Source organism: Zalophus californianus, chromosome 4, assembly GCF_009762305.2.
Source record: "Zalophus californianus isolate mZalCal1 chromosome 4, mZalCal1.pri.v2, whole genome shotgun sequence".
NCBI lineage: Eukaryota > Metazoa > Chordata > Mammalia > Carnivora > Otariidae > Zalophus > Zalophus californianus.
In genome coordinates, this window is record NC_045598.1 from 19554791 (window position 1) to 19575663 (window position 20873).

The window sequence follows — 20873 nt, forward strand, 5'->3', positions numbered from 1 at the left end:
GAAATGTAAAGAAAATAAAAGACCTCAAGACTGTAAAAAACAAAATAAAAAATAAAAATAAATAAATAAATCTTTTTAAAAATCCATTGGAGAAAACTGTACAACTGCACTATTTGTCATTTGTAAATTTAAATCTTAGTACTACCACTATGTTTCCAGTCAAGTTTGTCTTCCATTCTTTGCATCAGCTCTTCAAATCCTCCCAGTTCTTCTCAGTCCTCTACATGCCCCTGTTCCCTCCCTCTTCACAGATGTTTTTCACAAAAGAAATAGAAGCAATCGAGTAGATGTTTTCACCACCCATCAGTCTACTTCCTACCCACTAGTCCACAAATTTATTCATTTAGATGCCTATCCTTACCACTTATGTCTTAACAAAAGCATTTGGTCCTAATTTCAGAGAATACCCCCTAAATGCATCTATCACATCATACCCAGATTCATTATCCATTAAACCTATTTTATGCCTCTGTATGCTTACCTTAAAATGTTATATGAAGCTGGGGGCGGGGGCGTGGGGCGGAATAGAACTTTGGAGCACATCCCCAGAGTCCTAACTCTAGAGTGAATTTCATCTAGTAATTAACTCTCTTTAAGTCTGGTTCTTCAAAGTTAAGAAATCACACAACTTTTTATGCCTCTCCCTCCCAAGTCAGGTTTCCAGAAGCCTGGAATTTTTCACTATCCTTTGGCTGATGACTTTGTTCCTCCTTTTAACAATTCCCTAGTCTGATTCTTAAGTATATATCAATGCAAATGAACTTAGTTCTTTTCCTGCGGACCGAGGTTCGGTAGGGAGGCAAGATCGATCTGTTACCCTTCAACCTGAGTCCTGGTCACAGTCTGACCACTGACCCTAACCCAGCCCAAGCCCTGACCCCAGCCACAAACAGCCCTAACCCTGACAGGGCAGTGACCTAGGCCACATCCTAACTCGGGACCACAACGTGACCCCCTGCTTCATTTCAGGTGGAAGTACTAATAGGCCGTGGGGAACGGGAGAAGGGTGGGGCAGGTGTGTGTGTTGGAGCTCCCGAATGATTTTCCCTGGCCTCCAGCTCCTCGAACCGCCCAAGTCCAGCAAGCCACCCGGGACCCGGGGGACTAGGGCTCCACCCACATGCAAGACCCGGCTAGGGACTCAAGAGAAGGCTCTGAGCAGTGGTGGGGTCATGCGCAGAGAGATCCGTCCGCTCCCGGCGCCGAGCGCAGCGTGCGGGGGCGGGACACGGGCGCGGCCCGACTCCTGATTGGCCGCAGGCGGGCAGAAAGGGGCGGGGCCGGAGCGGCGCGCGCTCTGAGGCGCGCGGCCTGGTGGGTGTGTAACGGCCGTTAGGCGAGTTGAGGGATTGAACCGCCGCCCGCGGCTGACGCGGTGGCCGCAGTCGGCGTCCCTGTGTGAGGGATTTCGCTGCCCGCTTTCGGCCCTACGTAAGTCCTCCTCCCCTCGGGAGCCCTTGTCGGGCTAGGAGACTCCGCCTCACCTCAGGGGGCCCCGGAGGAGCCCCAGAGGAGCCCCAGACACTCATGACCTACCTTCTTCGGGGGCCGCGGGAAGATGAAGCGCATGCGCGGGGCTGTTAAGCCCTTCCCCTCTGGGTTTCTCACCCGCTGGGCTTCCTAAAATAATGCCCCGCACACGCCCCCTCGCGACTCGCTCGCCTTCCCGCCCTCTTCGCGTGGCTCTCTCCATCGTTCACTCCACAGCAGTTGCTTTACCTTTGTAAAGGGTAGGCCCTGTGCCAGTCGCCGGGGGAGGGGACGGCGGGAAGCACGTTGCTTGCCTTAGCGGAGCAGACGGTCCCGGGAGAAGAGTAGACGTGAACCGGGTGACGACTCGGTTAGCACTCCGTGGTGTGGGCTGGAGAAGTACACAGCACTAGGCAGAAGGCGCCGGTGTAGTCCGAGAGGGCAGGGAGCCCTCCTTGAGGAAGGGAAGTTGGGGCTGAGGGTTACGGGATGAATAGAGACTTAGGGTTCGGGGGACAGGCGGCTCTTGTGAAGGCGCTAGGCTGGAGTTTCCCAGCCCGCACGGGATATATGACAGTGTCAGGAGACATTTTCGGTTGCCACAACTCGGGGATTGCTCCTGGTATCTAGTGGGTAGAAGTCAGGGCTGCTGTGAAACATCCAACTATGTGCAGGACAGCGCCCCCCCTCGGCCCCCCCAGCAAAGACTTATCTGACCTAAAACGTCAGGGGCATCCAGGTTGTCTAGAGCACCCAGCGAATTTGTGCAATAGAGGGTTTTCGGCACTTCATCACGCTAAAACAGGAAGATCAGAACCCCGTTTGTCTTTTACACCAGAATATTTCCACCACATGGCACAGAGCCGGGCGAATAGTAGGCCCTGAGTAAATTTTGGTTGATGAATCGAATACTGTGTGCTAGGTAGGGAGGGGTGATGACACCAGGATGATTAAGATAACCATGCCTCATGACCTGCCCTTAGGCCTTGTAGGTTTTATAATAGTCTGGTTGTTGTATGTCTCAGAACTTTGTAAAAAACTTCTTGGCAAGGTTTTTGCTTCTCTTTCTTTAGGTCTGGTGTAATGAATGATCAAGGTCATGAAAATAGTGCCATGGTGTGAGATTCTTAATGCGCTTTTGTCAGCTATGTATCCCTTCAAATCCTCTCTTGTCTTGATGTGGTTCTCAACAGCTGCCAAGTGTGACGTTCCACACTAACATAATTCTTCAAGGGGAGAAGTACTTACAACAGTCAAAACCTAATTCTTGGGTGGCACCTCGGGAAATAGAGCCTGGGTGGTGACCAAGGGCAACGTGAAGAAATTGTATGAGCTGTCCCTGCTCTTAACTACTTTGGGGCTTGCACCTCTGGCTGTGTCTGAAGCAGAAACTCCAACTTAGGGTGCCTTCTTAACTTTATTTCTTTTTGTCACACACAGAAAGAATGCTGACTAGACTCTCAATAGCATTAGAGCACAGTCCTGGCTTTGAAGCCTCTTCCTAACTATATGACCTTCACTTCTCTCAACCTTCGTCTTTTTTGTCCATAAAATAAGGGTAATAATAGTTACTGCTTCATAGGTTTGATGTGAGCATTAAATGTAAGACATTATACCTATAATAGAGTGTTTAGCACAGTGCTTTGTGGGTAGTAAGTACTCAATACATGTTAAATTTGTTGAATGAATACTTAGGTAGCTTAAAGGGCTTTGAAGATAGAAACCACCAATGTTAAGGGATGCCTGGGTGGCTCAGTCGTTAAGCATCTGCCTTTGGCTCAGATCATGATCCCAGGGTCCTGGGATCAAGCTCCACATCGGGCTGCCTGCTCTGCGGGAAGCCTGCTTCTCCCTCTCCCACTCCTCCTGCTTGTGTTCCCTCTCTCGCTGTGTCTCTCTCTGCCAAATAAATAAATAAAATCTTAAAAAAAAAAAAAAAGAAACCATCAGTGTTGTGTATTTCTTCTGTCTGCTTCCATTCACTCTTACCTTTCTTGGCTGTATAATTGGTTATTTTTGGTACTTCTTTTATCTCTCTTTTTTTTTTAGATTTTATTTATTTGTCAGAGAGAGAGAGAGAGCACAAGCAGGGGGAGCAGCAGGCAGAGGGAGAAGCAGGCTCCCCGCTGAGCAGGGAGCCGGATGCAGAACTCGATCCCAGGACCCTGGATTCATGACCTGAGCCGAAGGCAGACGCCCAACTGACTAAGCCACCCAGGCGTCCCTTATCTCTCACTTTTATCTCAGGAAATCTTTATGTCCTTCAAATGGTCCTAAAAACTTCCATCAGTAGCTCATCTACTTCTGAACTTAGTAGGAAAAAGTCAAGAATTATCTCTTCCAGGGGCAGCTGGGTGGCTCAGTCGGTTAAACGTCCAACTCTTGGTCTTGGCTCAGGTCTTGATCTCAGGGTTGTGGGTTTGAGCCCTGTGTTGGGCCCCATGCTGGGCTTGGAGCCTACTTATGAAAGAAAAAAAAAAAAGAACTATCTCTTCCATACTGTTTTACTCCTTGTGGGAGTTGTTTTTTTTTTATTGAGGTAAAATTCATGTACAATAAAATTCAGTTTTATGTGTGTACAATTCAGTGGTTTTAGTACAATCACAAGTTTGTACAGCCACCACCACTATCTAATCTCAGGAGATTTTGATCACCCTGGAAAGAAACACCATATCCATTAGCAGTCACTCCCCGTTCCCCTACCTCCCTCCTCTTAGTCCTTGGCAACCACTAATCTACTGTTTATATGGATTTGCCAATTCTGGACATTTCATATAAATGGAATTTATCGGTTGATGGACATTTGAGTTTTTTCTACTTTTTGGCTGTTATAAATAATGATACTGTGAACATTCATGTACAAAATTTTGTGTGAACATGTTTTTATTTCTCTTGAACATATACTTAGGAATGGAATTGCCGAGTTATAGAGTAGTTCTGTTTAACTGAGAGTTCTTTTGTCATCCTATTTTTAACTCCTCTGAATTTGGAAAGGTCTCAGAGTCCAGTGGGCCTTTACTACCATTTTGTTATGCCTTAAACAAATGAGTGAAGAAAAGGAGTTTGATATTGACCATTTGATATCACTGCTGGGTAGATGCTCTAATCCTTTCATGTCACCATTAACACACTAAATGATAACAGCCATAAATTGAAGCTTTTACTGATCATCTCTTACCCACTATGTGAAGACCTGGGATTTCAGTGGGTGTTAACCATTTCTGTTGTAGATGCAGTGAATCAGCAAGGGTTTGGGTTGTTGTTACTAACAGAGAACTATAGAGGTCAGTAAAGCACATTAGAGAAATAGTACCCATATAGCCTTTGTTTTCTTTTTTTTTTTTAAAGATTTTATTTATTTATTTGAGAGAGAGAGAATGAGAGAGAGCATGAGAGGGAAGAGGGTCAGAGGGAGAAGCGGATTCCTCGCTGAGCAGGGAGCCTGATGTGGGACTCGATCCCGGGACTCCAGGATCATGACCTGAGCCTAAGGCAGTCGCCCAACCAACTGAGCCACCCAGGCGCCCGCCTTTGTTTTCTCACCAAAGTTGAATTTCACGTCTAAGAATTGTGATCTATCGACTGAGTTTGTCTCAAACTCTTTGGGGACTCTTACAAATTCAGTTTCTAAATTCATACTTTATCTTCCAGGGACGACCATATGCCACTTTTTATTGATGTAAACTGCCAAGTAATAATAATAATAACATAATTAAGCACTTAATATGTGTCAGGCACTGTTGTGAGTTAATTCTAAATGAATTAGCATGAATTAGGTCCTGTCTTTATCCTCATTTTTATTTATTTTTATTGTTACTATTTTAAGTAGGTGCCACACCCAGCATGGAGCCCAACACAGGGCTTGAACTCACAGCCCTGAGATCAAGACCTGAGCTGAGATCAAGAGTTGGACATTTAGGGTGGCTCAGTCGTTAAGCTAAGCATATGCCTTTGGCTCAGGTCATGATCCCAGGGTCTGGGGATTGAGCCCCGTGTTGGGCTCTCTGCTCAGCGGGAAGCCTGCTTCTCCCTCTCCCACTCGCCCTGCTTGTGTTCCCTCTCTCGCTGTCTCTCTCTCTCTGTCAAATAAGTAAATAAAAATCAGGCACTCCTATCCTCATTTTCACTCTTTTTATTTTTTTATTTTTATTTTTTAAAGATTTATTTATTTGAGAGAGAATGAGAGAGAGAGAGCACGAGAGGGAAGAGGGTCAGAGGGAGAAGCAGACTCCCTGCTGAGCAGGGAGCCCGATGCGGGACTTGATCCCGGGACTCCAGGATCATGACCTGAGCCGAAGGCAGTCGCTTAACCAACTGAGCCACCCAGGCACCCTTATTTTATTTTTTTTAAGATTTATTTGAGAGTGCGTGCATGCCCACAAGCAGGGGGAGGGGCAGAGGGAAAGAGAGAATCTCAAGCAGACTCCCTGCTGAATGCGCAGCCTGACATGGAGCTCCATCCACAGCCCTGAGACCGTGTGACCTGAGCCGAAATCAAGAGTTGGGTGCCCAACCGACTGAACCACCCAAGCGCCCCTGTCCTCATTTTTATTTTATTTATTTATTTATTTTTAAAGATTTTATTCATTTGAGAGAGAGAGACAAAGATCGCTTGAGCGGGGAGGAGAGGGAGAAGTAGACTCCCCACTGAGCAGGGAGCTGGATGCGGGACTCGATCCCAGGACCCCAGGATCATGACCTGCGCCGAAGCAAAACGCTTAACCAACTGAGCATCCCAGGCGCCCCCCATCCTCATTTTTATGTGAAGGAACTGAGGTACAGAGATATGAAATTTGCCCAAGGTTACACAGCTAATTAAGTCAGACTTCAAACCCAAGCTGTCTGATCACAAGCACATACTCTGAACCACTTCCCTGTACTGACTGCCATGCCTCTCAGGTGCTATGCAAATATAAGATGTTATTATTTGCTACTGTTAGTTACAGTTAATTAAGGCTTTTGTTTACACAGATAGTAATCAGACTTTTGCTGACTTCTCACAGCCTACCATTAGAATAAATATAAATGTTCTAAGAAGTAGGAGGGAAATGGGAAGAAAATCTCATGTTCCCAGCTGAGAATTGGGGTTCTGGTTATGACCAAGAATTCTATTTGTACATCCTATAATTAACTTTCATTACTGGAGGAATTGGAGAATTTATGTTAATCATAATTGAAGTTATAATACCTCATTGTTGGTTTGGTTATTTAGTTCTTTCCCTACCCCACTCTCCAATCCTGTTTCCATGGCTGAGGAAATCTATGGTAAAGTTTGTTAATTCAAGGTAATGTTATAGGACCCCTGGGTGGCTGAGTTGATTATGCGTCTTCCTTCAGCTCAAATCATGATTCCAAGGTCTTGGGATCAAGCCTGGGGTTGTCAGGCTCCCTGCTCACTGGGAAGCCTGCTTCTGCCTCTCCCTCTGCCCCTCCTCCCTACTCTTTTTTTTTTTTTAAAGATTTTATTTATTTATTTGACAGAGAGAGAGATAGCGAGAGCAGGAAAACAAGCAGGGGGAGTGGGAGAGGGAGAAGCAGGCTTCCTGCGGAGCAGGAGCCCGATGCGGGACTCGATCCCAGGACCCTGGGATCATGACCTGAGCCGAAGGCAGCTGCTTAACGACTGAGCCACCCAGGCACCCCACCTTCCTCCCTACTCTTGCACGCCCATGCTCTCTCCCTCTTGTGCTCAAATAAATAAATAAAATCTTTTAAAAAAAAAGTAATATTATTTTTAATTTTTGCAACAATTGAGGGGTTCTAGGACATATAAGATCAGTATTGAGAGTCTCCATTTGGTTCTAGATTTTCTCCCTTACTTTAGGAAGAGAAGTAGGATAGAGAATTGGGTGTTGCTTTGCTTTAAAAAATATCTTTAGGAGGGGCGCCTGGGTGGCTCTGTCAGTTAAGCATTTGCCTTCGGCTCAGGTCATGATCCCAGGGTCCTGGAATTGAGCCCTGCGTCAGGCTCCCTGCTCATAGGGAAGTCTGCTTCTCCCTCTTCCTCCACCCCTCCCCCTGCTCATGCTTTCACTCTCTTCTCTCAAATAAATAAATAAAATATTTTTAAAAATATCTTGAGCAAAACATGTGGAAGACGAATCCTATGTGGTTTTGACAGTTCAGTTGAATAGGAGCGAGTTACAAGGAATTAAAAGATAATGGAGAGATCTGACTGGTTGTTCCTTCATTCTACAGTTGGCCCAAATAACAGTGTTGATGGCCATGCAGGAGAAATACCCAAGTGAGAGGCTCTCTCATGCCATTTCACCAGGTGAGTAGTCAAAGTTTTCTGACCTTTGCTCTGTTTTTTCATAACAGAAAAATTTCCTTTAAAGGAAATACTTAGCAAACAAACATTCACTGAAATGCTGGTACTTAAAGAACAAAAATAACATGAGGCTATATTGAACAGAAAAACAGGCCTCTCTAAAAGAACAACTATTTATCTCTGGTCCTACATGGCTTCCAAGAAGACCACATGATTGATTGGGAGGGGAGGACACATGAAGGAACAGAATGACTTTGGAACATAGTTTCATTTGAAATCAGAAAAACACAGCATAAATTACTGTGTTCTGTGTTGTCTTTGTAGTCCTGTGGGTGGGTCAGTCATCTGCTAGCCCACAAAGATTGGAATTCTTCTTGGATGCCAAGTCTCAGTTATGTCACTAGAGACTCGGGAATTTATCTTTAGAATGGATTGACAAGATTTTGAAAGTTCAGTAGATATACTAAGTGGATATATTAAGTATATATGTTAAACATATATATATATATAAATATATACATTCAATAGATAATTAAGTAGATATGGTATATTTAAATAGAAAGGATAGAAAAATAGCTTTTTGAATCCTGGGGTACTTATGAAGAGGGGTACATTTTTTCAACTAAGGATATACTTTATTTAACTTTAAAATACTACAGTGCCTTACAGCAGATATTTATTAGATATTTGTTATATTCTCCTAGGAATGCTGCCTTGCATAGATTAAGCATTTTGAAAAACGTTTGTTGAATCAGTCCAAGATTCCTTCAGCAAATATTTATTGAACATCTGCTATATGCCATACACTGTTTTAGGGCTGGATTGTATAATTTCTTATGACAGTTATGTTATAACACACAAATTTGGGGGAGGTAGCAATTTCTAACAAAACTCACTGCTTTTCTGGGGCGCCTGGGTGGCTCAGTCAGTTAAGCATCTGCCTTCAGCTCAGGTCATGATCCCAGGGTCCTGCGATCAAGTCCTACATCGGGCTCCCTGCTCAGCAGGAGACCTGCTTCTCCCTCTCCCTTCTGCTGCTCCCCCTGCTTGTGGTCTCTCTCCCTCTGTCAAGTAAATAAATCTTAAAACAAAACAAAAACCTCACTGCTTTTCTGATGGCTTTGTCTTCAGTAGTCTCTCATTTGATTAATAATGGTCTTAATATTTTGGTAAAGAGGGCGCCTGGGTGGCTCAGGTGGTTAAGCGACTGCCTTCGGCTCAGGTCATGATCCTGGAGTCCTGGGATCGAGTCCCACATCGGGCTCCCTGCTCAGCAGGGAGTCTGCTTCTCCCTCTGACCCTCTTCCCTCTCATGCTATCTCTCATTCTCTCTCTCTCTCTCTCAAATAAATAAATAAAATCTTTAAAAAAAAATATTTTGGGGCGCCTGGGTGGCTCAGTTGGTTAAGCGACTGCCTTCGGCTCAGGTCATGATCCCAGAGTCCCGGGATCGAGTCCCGCATCGGGCTCCCTGCTCATCAGGGCGTCTGCTTCTCCCTCTGACCCTCCCCCCTCTCATACTCTCTCTCTCTCTCTCTCTCTCAAATAAATAAATAAATAAAATCTTTAAAAAAAATAAAAATAAAAAATATTTTGGTAAAGATATTGGTGATAGGACATGTGATATAACACAAAAAAATTTAAGCTTTCAAACTTGAATTTTGAAATAAGCATAAGCCTCTATACCTATACCAAAATACATTTTTTAAATGATCTCTAGGGCACCTGGGTGGCTCAGTCAGTTAAGTGTTTGCCTTTAGCTCAGGTCGTGATCCTGGAGTCCTGGGATCAAGTACCTCATCGGGCTTCTTGCTCAGCAGGGAGTTTGCTTCTTCTGCTACCCCTCCTCCCTGCTTGTGATCTCTCTCTCTCTCAAATAAATAAATAAAATTTAAAAAAAAAGTGATCTCTATACCCACTGTGGGACTTGAACTCAGGACCCCAAGATCAAGAGTTGGATGCTCTACCGACTTAGCCAGCCAGACACTCCCCAAAATGCATTTTTATTTTAGCAAATATCTCTTCAGAATTGATGTATGAAGTGAGCAGATAGAAAAGTGGTACTGGTAAAGAATGCAAGATTAGTAGTAGTAACAAGAAGAGGCCAGGAAGATGGTAATAGAGGCCCTCAATCAATTTTCATTATTTCAAAAGGCCTGGAAATTTGTCTACTGACTAGAGAGATAACACCATATAGACTTACCAAAAAGTCAAATTTCTTTCCTTCTAGCTAGAATTATACTTAGTACAGATAGTAACACCAGCTAATCTTATGCTAATCAGAAGCTTTGATTCTTGGGTATGTCTTCTATGAAAGATTATTATAGTGTATATAGATTCTTTCACATCAGGCAGTCCACTGTGACTGCAAGAATAAGTCCTTGGTGAGAGTAAGAGTGCCTTCAGTAGAAAGCAGAGGGTAGCAAAATTAGAAGAAAGTGAGTTAAAAATATGGGAGAAGCACTAAAATTGGAAGAAGAGAATAAGGTGATTTGTGTTCAAATATCATTTGCTTCCCACTAAATCAAAGAGTCTGTAGAACCTTGTTTTCTGATTTCAACTAAAACTCTGACATTTTAAATGCATAAGTAGCTATCATTACGTTTTTGTCTATTTGCATGGATCATCAGATTCAGTTTAGAAAAATTATAGTGTTTTTTTAACAGTAAATACTAGTAAATCAAGTATTTATTAAACACTTGCTACCTACTAGCCCTCAAGTAGCAAGCTAATAACGTTAAATAAATCTCCTCAGTCTTGTTTTGTCTTACCGACTCAGAAATTTTAGTGGTTTCTTTGCATTCTACTCAAAATAGTCTTAAACTCTTCAGATTGACTTTTAAGACTTATCTTGTTCTGGATTCACCCTGTCCACAGGGTACCCCAGTTCAGTCAAGCAGTGGTTTTCTTTCTGTTTCTTTTCTTTACGTTTCTTTCTTTCTTTCTTTCTCTTCTTTCTTTCTTTCTCTCTCTCTCTCTCTCTCTCTCTCCCTTCCTTCCTTCCTTTCTTCCTTTCTTTCATGCCTGCATGTACATGAGTGGGGGGAAGGGCAGAGGGAGAGAAGCACACTCCTCGATCTTGGGACCCCTAGATCTTGACTTGAGTTGAAGTCAGATGCTTAACTGACTGAGCCACCTAGGCACCCCCATGCAATGGTTTTCAACAAGAAACTGGACTGCCTGTTACCCTAGGGAGCATTTGGAAACATACGGAGTCTTTTCATGTTTCACAGTGATGGTGGGATAGGGTTAGGGCTGCTACTGGCATTTAATAGGGACCAGGGATGCTAAACCATCCTGACATGTATAGACTACACATCGAAGAATTGTCATGCCTTGTATGCCAAAAGCACCTATTGAGAAATCCTGTAAGAGGAAAGAATGTGGATATTGTAATCAAAACAACCTGGGTTCAAATCTCAGCTCTAGCCTCTGTAAAATAGGGGTAATGATGCTATTCAGTAATTAAGTAGATGAAATCATGTTGGTAAAGTGTTATGGCTTCTAGGTTTCAAAAAATGGTAGCTACTGTTGAGTGGTATTGTTTTCTCTCCTAGTATTCCTGGGTTCTTGGTAAGTCTTATTTCTGTCTGTGAACATTCTCACCTCTCATGCTATTTCCATTTAAAATTAACTAACTCAGAGAAGCTGAAATGGGCATAGGAGAGAGAGTGATCCTATTTTTTATAGGTTTAAGTGCTTTATTTAAACAGTCTTATGGGGTTACATCAACTGGTTCACACTAAAGATGGGAAATGCCACTTGTTTCAGGTTCCAGTGGAATTCAAAAGGGTAGTTCCCTGGGGACTGAATGGCAGACTCCAGTTATATCAGAGGCTTTTCGGAGTCGATTCAGCCGCTGCTCAAGTGTAGCTGACAGCGGGGACACAGCCATTGGCACATCATGCTCAGACATTGCAGAGGGTAAGTTTGGATTAATGCTTTGATTACTAATATGTGTTGTCATTTTCAGATTGTGTTCCAGGTGTATTGTCATTTCCAGAATATTCATAACTCAGTCCCTTCAGCCAAGGAGTTTGCTTGATTATTTTTATTCCATGTTTCTTACATCTGGCCCTTTCCTTTCAGTTTTTACTGTTTGTCCTATCTTAAATAACTTTTTAATAGGTTTCTTGTCCTCAAAACTTTCCCTCTACTGCCAGGTTAATCTTTTTAAAAGCCTGGTTTCATAGTATCCCTTTCCTATAAATCCTTGACTTCTGTTACTTGGAGGATAAAGTTCAGAGGCCTTAGTTCTGTGATCTGGCTCTACCCCACCCATTCAGACATTTCTTAACGTTACGAAGTGTGGTGTTTCAGTGTGTGATGAAAAAGCACAGAACTTTTGTTGTTGTTGTTGTTGTTTGGATATCTGAGCTCTTTTCTTCTTTAATCCAGGCCCGTTTATGCTGTTTCCACCCTCTCTTGCCCTTCCCAGCAATGCTGATCTTATTTTTCAAAATCTAGTGTCTAGTCTGACAAGACTTCCCATCCCTTCTACCCATTATTGATCTCCCTCTCTGCAATCTTTTTTTTTTAATTTTTAAAAATTTTTATTTATTTATTTGAGAGAGAGAGAGCATGAGAAGGGATAGGGTCAGTGGGAGAAGCAGACTCCCTGCTGAGCAGGGAGCCCAGTGCAGGATTCGATTCTGGGACTCTGGGATCATGACCTAAGCTGAAGACAGTAAATAGTTGCTTAACCGACTGAGCCACCCAGGTGCCCTGCAATCTTTTTTTTTTTTAAATAAGATTTCATTTATTAATTTGAGAGGGAGAGGGGGAGAGAGAGAGAGAGAACAAGAGCAGGGGGAGGGAGAAGCAGACTCCCTGCTGAGCAGGGAGCCTGTTGCAGGGCTAGATCCCAGGACCCTGGGATCATGACCTGAGCTGAAGGCAGACGCTCAGCCTACTGAGCCACCCAGGCACCCCTCCCTCTCTGCAATCTTGTATCTTTATTATGTCTGCCATTTTGGGGGCACTTAAATTAAGTAATAACTGCCAGACAGTGCTTTACAAGAGTATTTTCTTTTTTTTTTTTACATTTTATTTATTTAAGTAATCTTTATACCCAGTGTGGGGTTTGAACTCATGAGCCTGAGATCAGGAGTCCCCTGCTGTACTGACTGAGCCAGCCAAGCACCACAAGAGTATTTTATTTTTTCATTTAGAGAGTGATTTCCTAGAGGGCAGAGGACCTGATGATAATAATTAATAACTATTTATTAAATACTTTGATGGATACTATGCTAAACTTTTTTCATTAACATCTTTAAGAACTCTATGAAGTATTATTTCCATTTTACAGCTGAGAAAGCTGAATTTCCTTTTTTTTTTTTAAGATTGATTTATTTGAGAGAGAGAAAGAGTATTAGTGGGAGGAGGGGCAGAGGGAGAGAATCTTCAAGCAGACTCCCTGCTGAGTGCAGAGCCCTACAGAGGGCTCGATAACACAATCTATGAGATCATGACCTGAGCCAAAACCGAGCGTTGGACGCTCAACCAACTGAGCCACCCAGGCACCCCGGGAAAGCTGAGTTTCAGAGGATTAGATGACTTGATTAAAGTCACAAAACTAGTCACTTTAGTACTTTATCAGATGTCACACCCACTAGGATGGCTATAATCGAAAAAGATTAACAAGGGTGGTGAGAATGTAAAGAAATTGAAGCCTCTATACATTACTGGTGGGAGTGTAAAATGTTGCAGCTGCTTTGGAAGGCAGTTTGGCAGATCTTCAAAAGGGTAAACATGGAGTTACCCTATGACTCAACAGTTCTACTCCTACCTATATACTCAAGAGAAAGGAAAGCATATGTCCACAGGTAAACTTGTTATTCATAGCAGCATTATTCATAGTAGCCAGAAAATGGAAACAACCCAGATGTTTATCAACTGATGAATGGATAGTCAGATGTAGTATATCCATGTAATAGAATATTGTTCCACAATAAGAAGAAATGAAGTACTAATACATGTTACAAAAATGGTTGAACTTTTAAAACATTTATGCTAAGTAAAGCCAGACGCAAAAGGCCACATACTGTATGATTCCATTTATGTGAAATGTCCAGAATAGGCAAATCTAGAGAAACAGAAAATAAGTGGTTGTCCAAGGCTAGGGAAGTTAGGGTAAATGGAATGTGCCTGCTAAAGGGTAAGGGGTTTCTTTTTGGGCTGGTAAAATATTCTGTAACTGATTGTAGTGATGGTTACACAATAGTGACTATACTAAAAATCATTGAATTATACACTTCAAGTGGGTGAATTGAATATTATGTGAATTATATTTCAGTAAAGCTGTTTTTTTAAGAAAAGGATAGAAATCTTTGAAAATAGAAATGAAAAAAAAAAAAAAAACCCCAAGCAGATATCTACTAGTACTGACTCGTAGACACCTGACATTTAATTTTAATAGTTTGATAGCTCTGTGTATGTGGGCATGGTGCTCATAAATGTTGAGTAGAACTGAATCATAGATTTTGTTGTAGACAGGACTTTGAAAATCATTTAATCCAGTTCCTTTTTGCTGGTGAGTAACAAAAATTCCCTAAGGATTAAGTAACTTGCCTAATGTCACATAACTAGTCAGGTTCAGGTCTCCCAGCTGTAGTATTTTTTCTATCACTTGTGTAATCAAGTGTTACTGTCAGTGTAGTTATTTGTTAAGGTTTTGTCTACATGTGCAGTCATGGGACCTTTTTCATTTTGACTAAATAATAGATCTTTTAAAAATCAAACAATGGTCTAGATTTTCCCCCTGTTGAATTGAGTGGCTCTATTTAATTCAATCACATTGTTACACAGATTTTGTGCTTTTTATTTCTTTGTGGGGGGATATATTTCCTGTGTAGTACATTCTTTTTAAATTGTAGTAGCCTTGATGTAGTGCTTGTTGTTTTGGTGTGTTTTTTTTTTTTAAAGGATCCAAGGTGGGGCGCCTGGGTAGCTCAGTCAGTTAAGAGTCCAACTCTTGATTTCAGCCCAGGTCATGGTCTCAGGGTGAGATCATGTGAGATTGTGAGATTGAGCCCTTCATCGGACTCCGCACTCAGCGTACTCTTCTTGAGATTCTCTCCTTTTCCCTCTACCCCTCCCCCCGCTTGCACATGTACACACTCTAAATAAATAAATACATAAATCTTTTTAAAAATTAAATAAAGGATCCAAGCTGGCTTCTCTGCCATGTTTGTTATGTACGATGGTCTTTAATCCTTGCTCATTTTGTTCATCTAGCTTGGTTTTATTTGGAGCCCAGTTGACAAGAACCCTTATGCCTGGTATAAAATATAGTTCATTTTTGCATCTTTTTTTTTTCATTGTTGCATCTTTAAAGTGAATAGGCTTGCTTTTGATTCCACCCTTCATTAAAATGTTTTACCTTGAAGACTCTCAAGGGTTGGGGTAGAGGTGGATACTGGAGAGCTCAGAAGGTTTTCAGCTTTTTGCTAAAGACTGCAGTAGTTACTGTCTTAGTTTAGACTACCTTACTTTCATAAACCAGTAAGAGATATAGACAGAAATGATCAACATTTAGCAATAGCTAAATCTACCCCTCACCAAGAAAGTAGAGTGGTTAGAAAGAATTAGGGAGCGGGGCAGAGGGTATGGTTGAGGAGGAGAGATTTAGAAATACGAATATCCTTAAAAGTGCCAAAACCCCAATGATTCTGAGAACTGTAGACTTCTCTAAAAATCACATATCCCACACTAAATTTTGAAAGTCTTTGAAAATTGTAGAAGGTTAGTGGCCCTTCTGAAAATGAGTATTGTTATTTTCTTCAAAATGTTTCAAAATACAAATCAGACTTAAGGTGTAACTTGACATTTTATAGCAGTTTGTCAGAATTGCCAGTTTCCTTACTATAAATAGATAAACCTAATAGGTAAGTGACATGCTGACAAAGATTTTACTTTATTCTTTTATTGGTGGATGGACCACAGTCCTAGAAAATTAGGAAAACCAAATTCTCCCGGGTCATTTGGTACCTTTCCAGGCTTTGGTTTTGGCATTACTACTTTGGTTATGGGCTCAAAACTCAGAATTTGGTGAGTCTTGAGAGTGGGTGATGCTGTAGGTGGAGAATGGAAGGAGGTGTTACAAAGTTCAGTGTAATAGCAGCCCCTCGTATGCCATAACCTCACTGTCTTCTGTGCCATAATTATACTTTGAGAGCAGAGACCCTTGGTAAGAGTGGATATTATGGTGCCATTACAGAGGATTTCACATAGGGAGCTTACTATTCTTGGAAGTTTTCATCACCACAGTCTACCTTAGCCTGTTGACTATTCCTGTGTATAAGTTATGGGACATCAAAAACTGTGTCCTTTGCCTCTGAAATGTTCTTTCTTGGTCCTTAGAGGCAGACACATTTATCAGAAATTACTGTTGTTTTGTTTTGGTATGGCCTTTTATATATATATCCCCAAGATCATCTAAGTATAGAAAATTAGATACTTTGTCTTATCCCATACATTATAAGGGACAATTTGATGTGTCCATGGTTTTCATTTTTTGGGGGGGGGGGTTGTTTCTGGGTTTGTTGTTTAAGATTTTTTTATTTATTAGAGCGTGCATGTGGGCGGGAAAGGGAGAGAGAATCTGAAGCAGACTCTGTGCTGAGCGCAGAGCCTGATGTGGGGCTTGATTCCGTAGCCATGAGATCATGACCTGAGCCGAAACCAAGAGTCAGACACTTAACCGACTGAGCCACCCAGGTGTCCCCCTTTTTATTTTGTTTTTAAGATTTTATTTATTCATTTATTTTAGAGATGGTGGGGGGGGATGGAGAGGGGCAGAAGGAGAAGGAAAGACTCTCAAGCCGACTCTGCTCTGAGCATGGAGTCCCGATGGGCTCAGTCTCACAACCCTGAGATCATGACCTGAGCCAAAATCAAGAGTTGACAACCTACTGAGCCACCCAGGTGCCCTGTGTCCATGTTTTTAAAGAGCTGTTTACAAACCCATATGAGAAGATGGTAGCTGATCTGTGGTAATTCTGGGAAAGGTTATAGTATCTGTCCTCATTAGCTGACTGTTCTGTGTTGGTTGATGGAAAGAAAAAAGAAATGAATTAAATTGGTAGTCCAGTCTTCTCCATGGTAGATGTGCTTAGTTTGGACATAGTTGAAAAAGGAAGATATTTATATTCCTTGTCCCGTTACTCAGTTTTCTCTCTGCTGAAGGTAACAGGTATGTTTCCTCACATTCCTATCTTGTTGTTTGCTTGCAGCCCACTGCGTTGGCACATTAATTCTGTGACCCTATAGTCTTTTAAAGAGCAGCGCTTGAAAGTTGGAAATAATATAGAAATGTGTACCTTCTGCAGCAGGTCTAATCAGAGAGTTGTCTCCCAAAACCAGGCAAGAGCTAAAGGAAGCATAAATCCAGTGTGAAAGAAAAGTGAAAAGTCACAGTTGGATATAAACAAGGGGGAAGTGAAAGGCAAAATATAAAATAGAGGATTTCAGTGTGTACCCACTTGAGAGTGCTCACTGTGCTGGAGTGAAACCTGAGAGTTACTAAGAATAACTTCACATATCCAGGCAGTCAAGTCTGGTGTGTGGGAGAGAGAATAGAATCCTGATTCAGATGCTGTACTCCCTGTCCTGGATACAGAGCAGCACTATCCACTTTGCCTATTCTTCGTATAGTTTAGATTCACTGCTTACCTTCACTGGGAAGCTTTTGGAGGTCACAGAGGATTCTGGCAGCCCTTGGAAAGAATATTCTTATTGGATTGGATTATAGCTTGAGAGTTGCCCAGCTCCCAGAAGAGTAGGACCTAATCCATTTCCCTTAAGTAAGTGTTTTTTTGTTTTGTTTTGTTTTGTTTTGTTTTTAAGTTCGATTTTTCAGCTTTGTTTGTTTACTGGCAAGATTTTTTTCAAATAAAAAGGACAGGGTGTAAGTTAAAAGTAAAGCTAAATGTTGCCTTTTGCTGGTTTACCTTGCGGATGGCATTTGAGATCCTAGAATACACGTAACTTCTCAGTTAGGTTGCCTTTCTGCCTGATACTTGTGATGATAGTGTCTATTCTGCCTGGTCTCAGGACAGGCAGGGAAGATCTGGCATAGCAGCCAAACTCAAGAAAGCCTGCTGCTTCAGTTTTGACTTATGGAAGACTATTCTCTTTACAGATTTTTGTAGCTCAAGTAGCAGCCCTTCTTTCCAGCCCATCAAAAGCCACATAACCATTCCAACAGCCCATGTGATACCTTCTACTTTGGGGACCTCTCCTGCCAAGCCACATTCTATACCTGCTGGACTCTCTTCCTCTAAACTCCCTTTGTCAGGGCGGGCTGAAGGTGTGGGGATGACAAGAAATGGAGACCTTGGTGCAATGAAACGTTCTACAGGCCTGTCTAGAGATTTCATGTATCTTTGTGGTGCTACTGGAGAAAATGGAATTGAGCAGTCCTGGTTTCCAGCGGTGGGCCATGAAAGAGAAGAAGAGGTGAGGAAGTTTGATATTCCCAGTATGGAGTCGACCCTTAATCAGTCGGCAATGATGGAGACACTTTATTCAGATCCTCACTACCAAGTCCACTTTCACAACCCAAGAGCTGACACAAACAAGGAGTTATACAAAGTGTTGCCTGAGACCAAAAAGGCACCAGGCAGTGGGGTGGTATGTGAGCGGAATGGACCTCACCCTAATAGCAGTGGAGTTCTCCCTTTGGGACTCCAGCCTGCTCCTGGCTTCTCCAAGCCTCTACCCTCTCAGGTATGGCAGCCGAACCCTGACCCTTGGCACCCCCGTGAGCGATCTTGTGAGCTCAGCACTTGTCGGCAGCAGCTGGAGTTGATCCGTTTACAGATGGAACAAATGCAGGTAGGGGTCCTTCTTTCCTTGGATTTGGTGGGTTCTTTGCAGATCTTAGAACTATATAGGTTTTGTCCTGTAAGTTTTGGTTCTAAAGAAAACATTTGTAAGAAAGATGTAAGATGTTTATAGATGGGAAATGAAGGCTTGTGAATACCATTGAATATGGTGGTTGTCTAATTAAACTCCAAATAGGTCCTCCAGAGTAGAGGGTTACAACAGAAGACCCCAAAAGATGTGACACTAACACTTATTGTGTACTTATGTACCAGTCACTAGGCTAGGTACTTTCACATACAGAATCTTAATTTAATCCTTGTAGCACTTTGATGAGATAAATGTAGAAATTTACCAGGTTGTTAGAATAAGTAATCTGTCCAGGGTCACAAAGCTGGTAAGTAGCAGAGCTAGGGTTTAAAAACTATCTCTAAACTCCTGTGTTTCTTCCATTATACCAATTTTTGTGTTAAAAAAAAAATGCCTTGTGCTGCTTAAGGAAGGAAAAAAGCAAGACGTATTCTCCTTTCCTGGTTGGTGAGGACATCTTAGCTCCTGGTTTGCCTCTCTTGCCAGATAATGAAAGATAAGTGACCTTTTCTTAGAAACTAGAGCCTTTTTGAGCAGGGAGTGTCCAGTTGGCAGAAGTCTCCCTGGCAGGTTCTTTCCAGTCATGCATCAGAGCTAAAATTATTTCATAAACACTGGGCCTCCTCAGGCTGAGCCAAAGTGAGCCTTGACTAGAGACCCAGCTGGGTACTGCTCAGGTGTTTTCAGGTGCCTGTGGGTCAAGATCAAGCCCCTCTGGGCCTCCTTGTCTTCCAGCTTCAGAATGGAGCCATCTGCCACCATCCCGCTGCATTTGCTCCATCACTGCCCACGTTAGAACCAGCACAGTGGATCAGCATCTTAAACAGTAATGAACACCTTCTGAAGGAAAAGGAGCTCCTCATTGACAAGTAAGAGGTCAAGGGGTGCCCTAGGACCAGTATCTGCTCTCCCAGTCCCCACTGAGGGCACCTAATGAGGTCTCCAAGGGTAGCACATCCCTCTCTGTTTGAGTCCATGCCTTGCCTCCTGGTAGAGCTAGGTTGATAAGCAACCTAGTCCTATATCTGACTAATGGGACGGGCTAATTGTGTATCCTCTGCAGGGACTCTGGGAGTGCCTAAAGTGGGCAGCCAGTTCTTTGTAGCTGATCTTTTCCTCATTTCCCCCAAGTCAGCTTTCTTATTTGCTTTTCCTCCTTCAGCAAAACAGTATTACTCAGATACAAGGCCTTTGCTTTACATAGTATGAATTGTAACCACTTAAGGAAAGTGGGGACTCATGTTGCAAGTGGGTTAGTGTCAGGACCCTGGACCTCATTCTACTGGCTTTTGCAGGCAGAGGAAACACATCTCTCAGCTGGAGCAGAAAGTACGGGAAAGTGAACTGCAAGTCCACAGTGCCGTTTTGGGCCGCCCTGCCCCATTTGGGGATGTCTGCTTGCTGAGGCTTCAGGTAAGCATTGGCAGCCAGAATGGCATTCTGGTTGTCATAACTCAGTGTCTTCCCTTTGCTTGGTACTGCTAGGTATCCAGGAGATAGAAAAAGGATCAAGTGATATAAGGTGTTCTTACCCTTAATGGGTAGGCATCCTAATTATAATGCATCCCTTGTTCTGCCTTTGTGGGGGCAGAGAAGGCTCGCGGGTAGAATCAGGTATGTCTTGGTGTCAGGACATACTTGGGAGAAAATGAAGATAGAGCAAGGTACATAATAAGGTTCTAGAGTTGGGTGATGTTCTGAGAAGTCTTAATCTACCAGCCTTAGCCAAATGGAGGGAGAGGCAGAGGTAATGGGATTTAGAGCCATACTCATTTTTTAATTTTTCCGTGTCTAGGAGCAACTAAAGGAAGCCATGTTTTCACTGAGGGCAGTGGCTCCTAAAAAGCCTGCTCTGTTCACTTCTTCTGCAATATGGGTTTTTGAGTGATGGGTATTAGACAGATGATAGTACTGGCTTTGTCACCTAGTGGGCCTGTTAAGACAGTGTTCTATCTTATAGAATCAGAATGTTAGAGTGAGAAAGGCCCTTATGTAAAATCTAGTTCAGTCCTCGAATTTACTGGTGAAAAAATTGAGGCCCAAGAAGGAGGATGAACTTTTGCCCAAGATCATATAGAGAATGAGTAGAGGAGAAAATTTGAGTGTGCTTCAGAATCACTTGAACGGCCTGTTAAAACACAGATTATTGAGCCCCATCCTCAGAGTTTCTGATTCAGTGGGCTGGGAGTTGGGCTCAAGAATTTTTATTTCTGACAAA

General features: G+C 42.7%; 1 protein-coding gene across 4 annotated transcripts in view; it reads left to right on the top strand.

Moving 5' to 3' along the window:
• The first annotated feature begins 1296 nt into the window (after nucleotides 1-1296).
• Nucleotides 1297-20873, top strand: part of CEP85 (centrosomal protein 85) — a 32991-nt gene continuing 13414 nt past the window's right edge. The window contains exons 1-7 of one of the 4 annotated variants that reach the window (XM_027576833.2): nucleotides 1297-1431; nucleotides 7669-7744; nucleotides 11513-11665; nucleotides 17883-18199; nucleotides 18470-18577; nucleotides 19391-19524; nucleotides 19951-20068. In XM_027576833.2, coding sequence (XP_027432634.1) covers nucleotides 7690-7744; nucleotides 11513-11665; nucleotides 17883-18199; nucleotides 18470-18577; nucleotides 19391-19524; nucleotides 19951-20068 — 885 coding nt within the window. In that variant the 5' untranslated portion in view covers nucleotides 1297-1431; nucleotides 7669-7689. Of the gene's footprint in view, nucleotides 1432-7668; nucleotides 7745-11512; nucleotides 11666-17324; nucleotides 17545-17882; nucleotides 18578-19390; nucleotides 19525-19950; nucleotides 20069-20873 lie in introns of those variants that run through there. The other 3 variants (XM_027576812.2, XM_027576821.2, XM_027576844.2) reach the window with 3 other exon arrangements.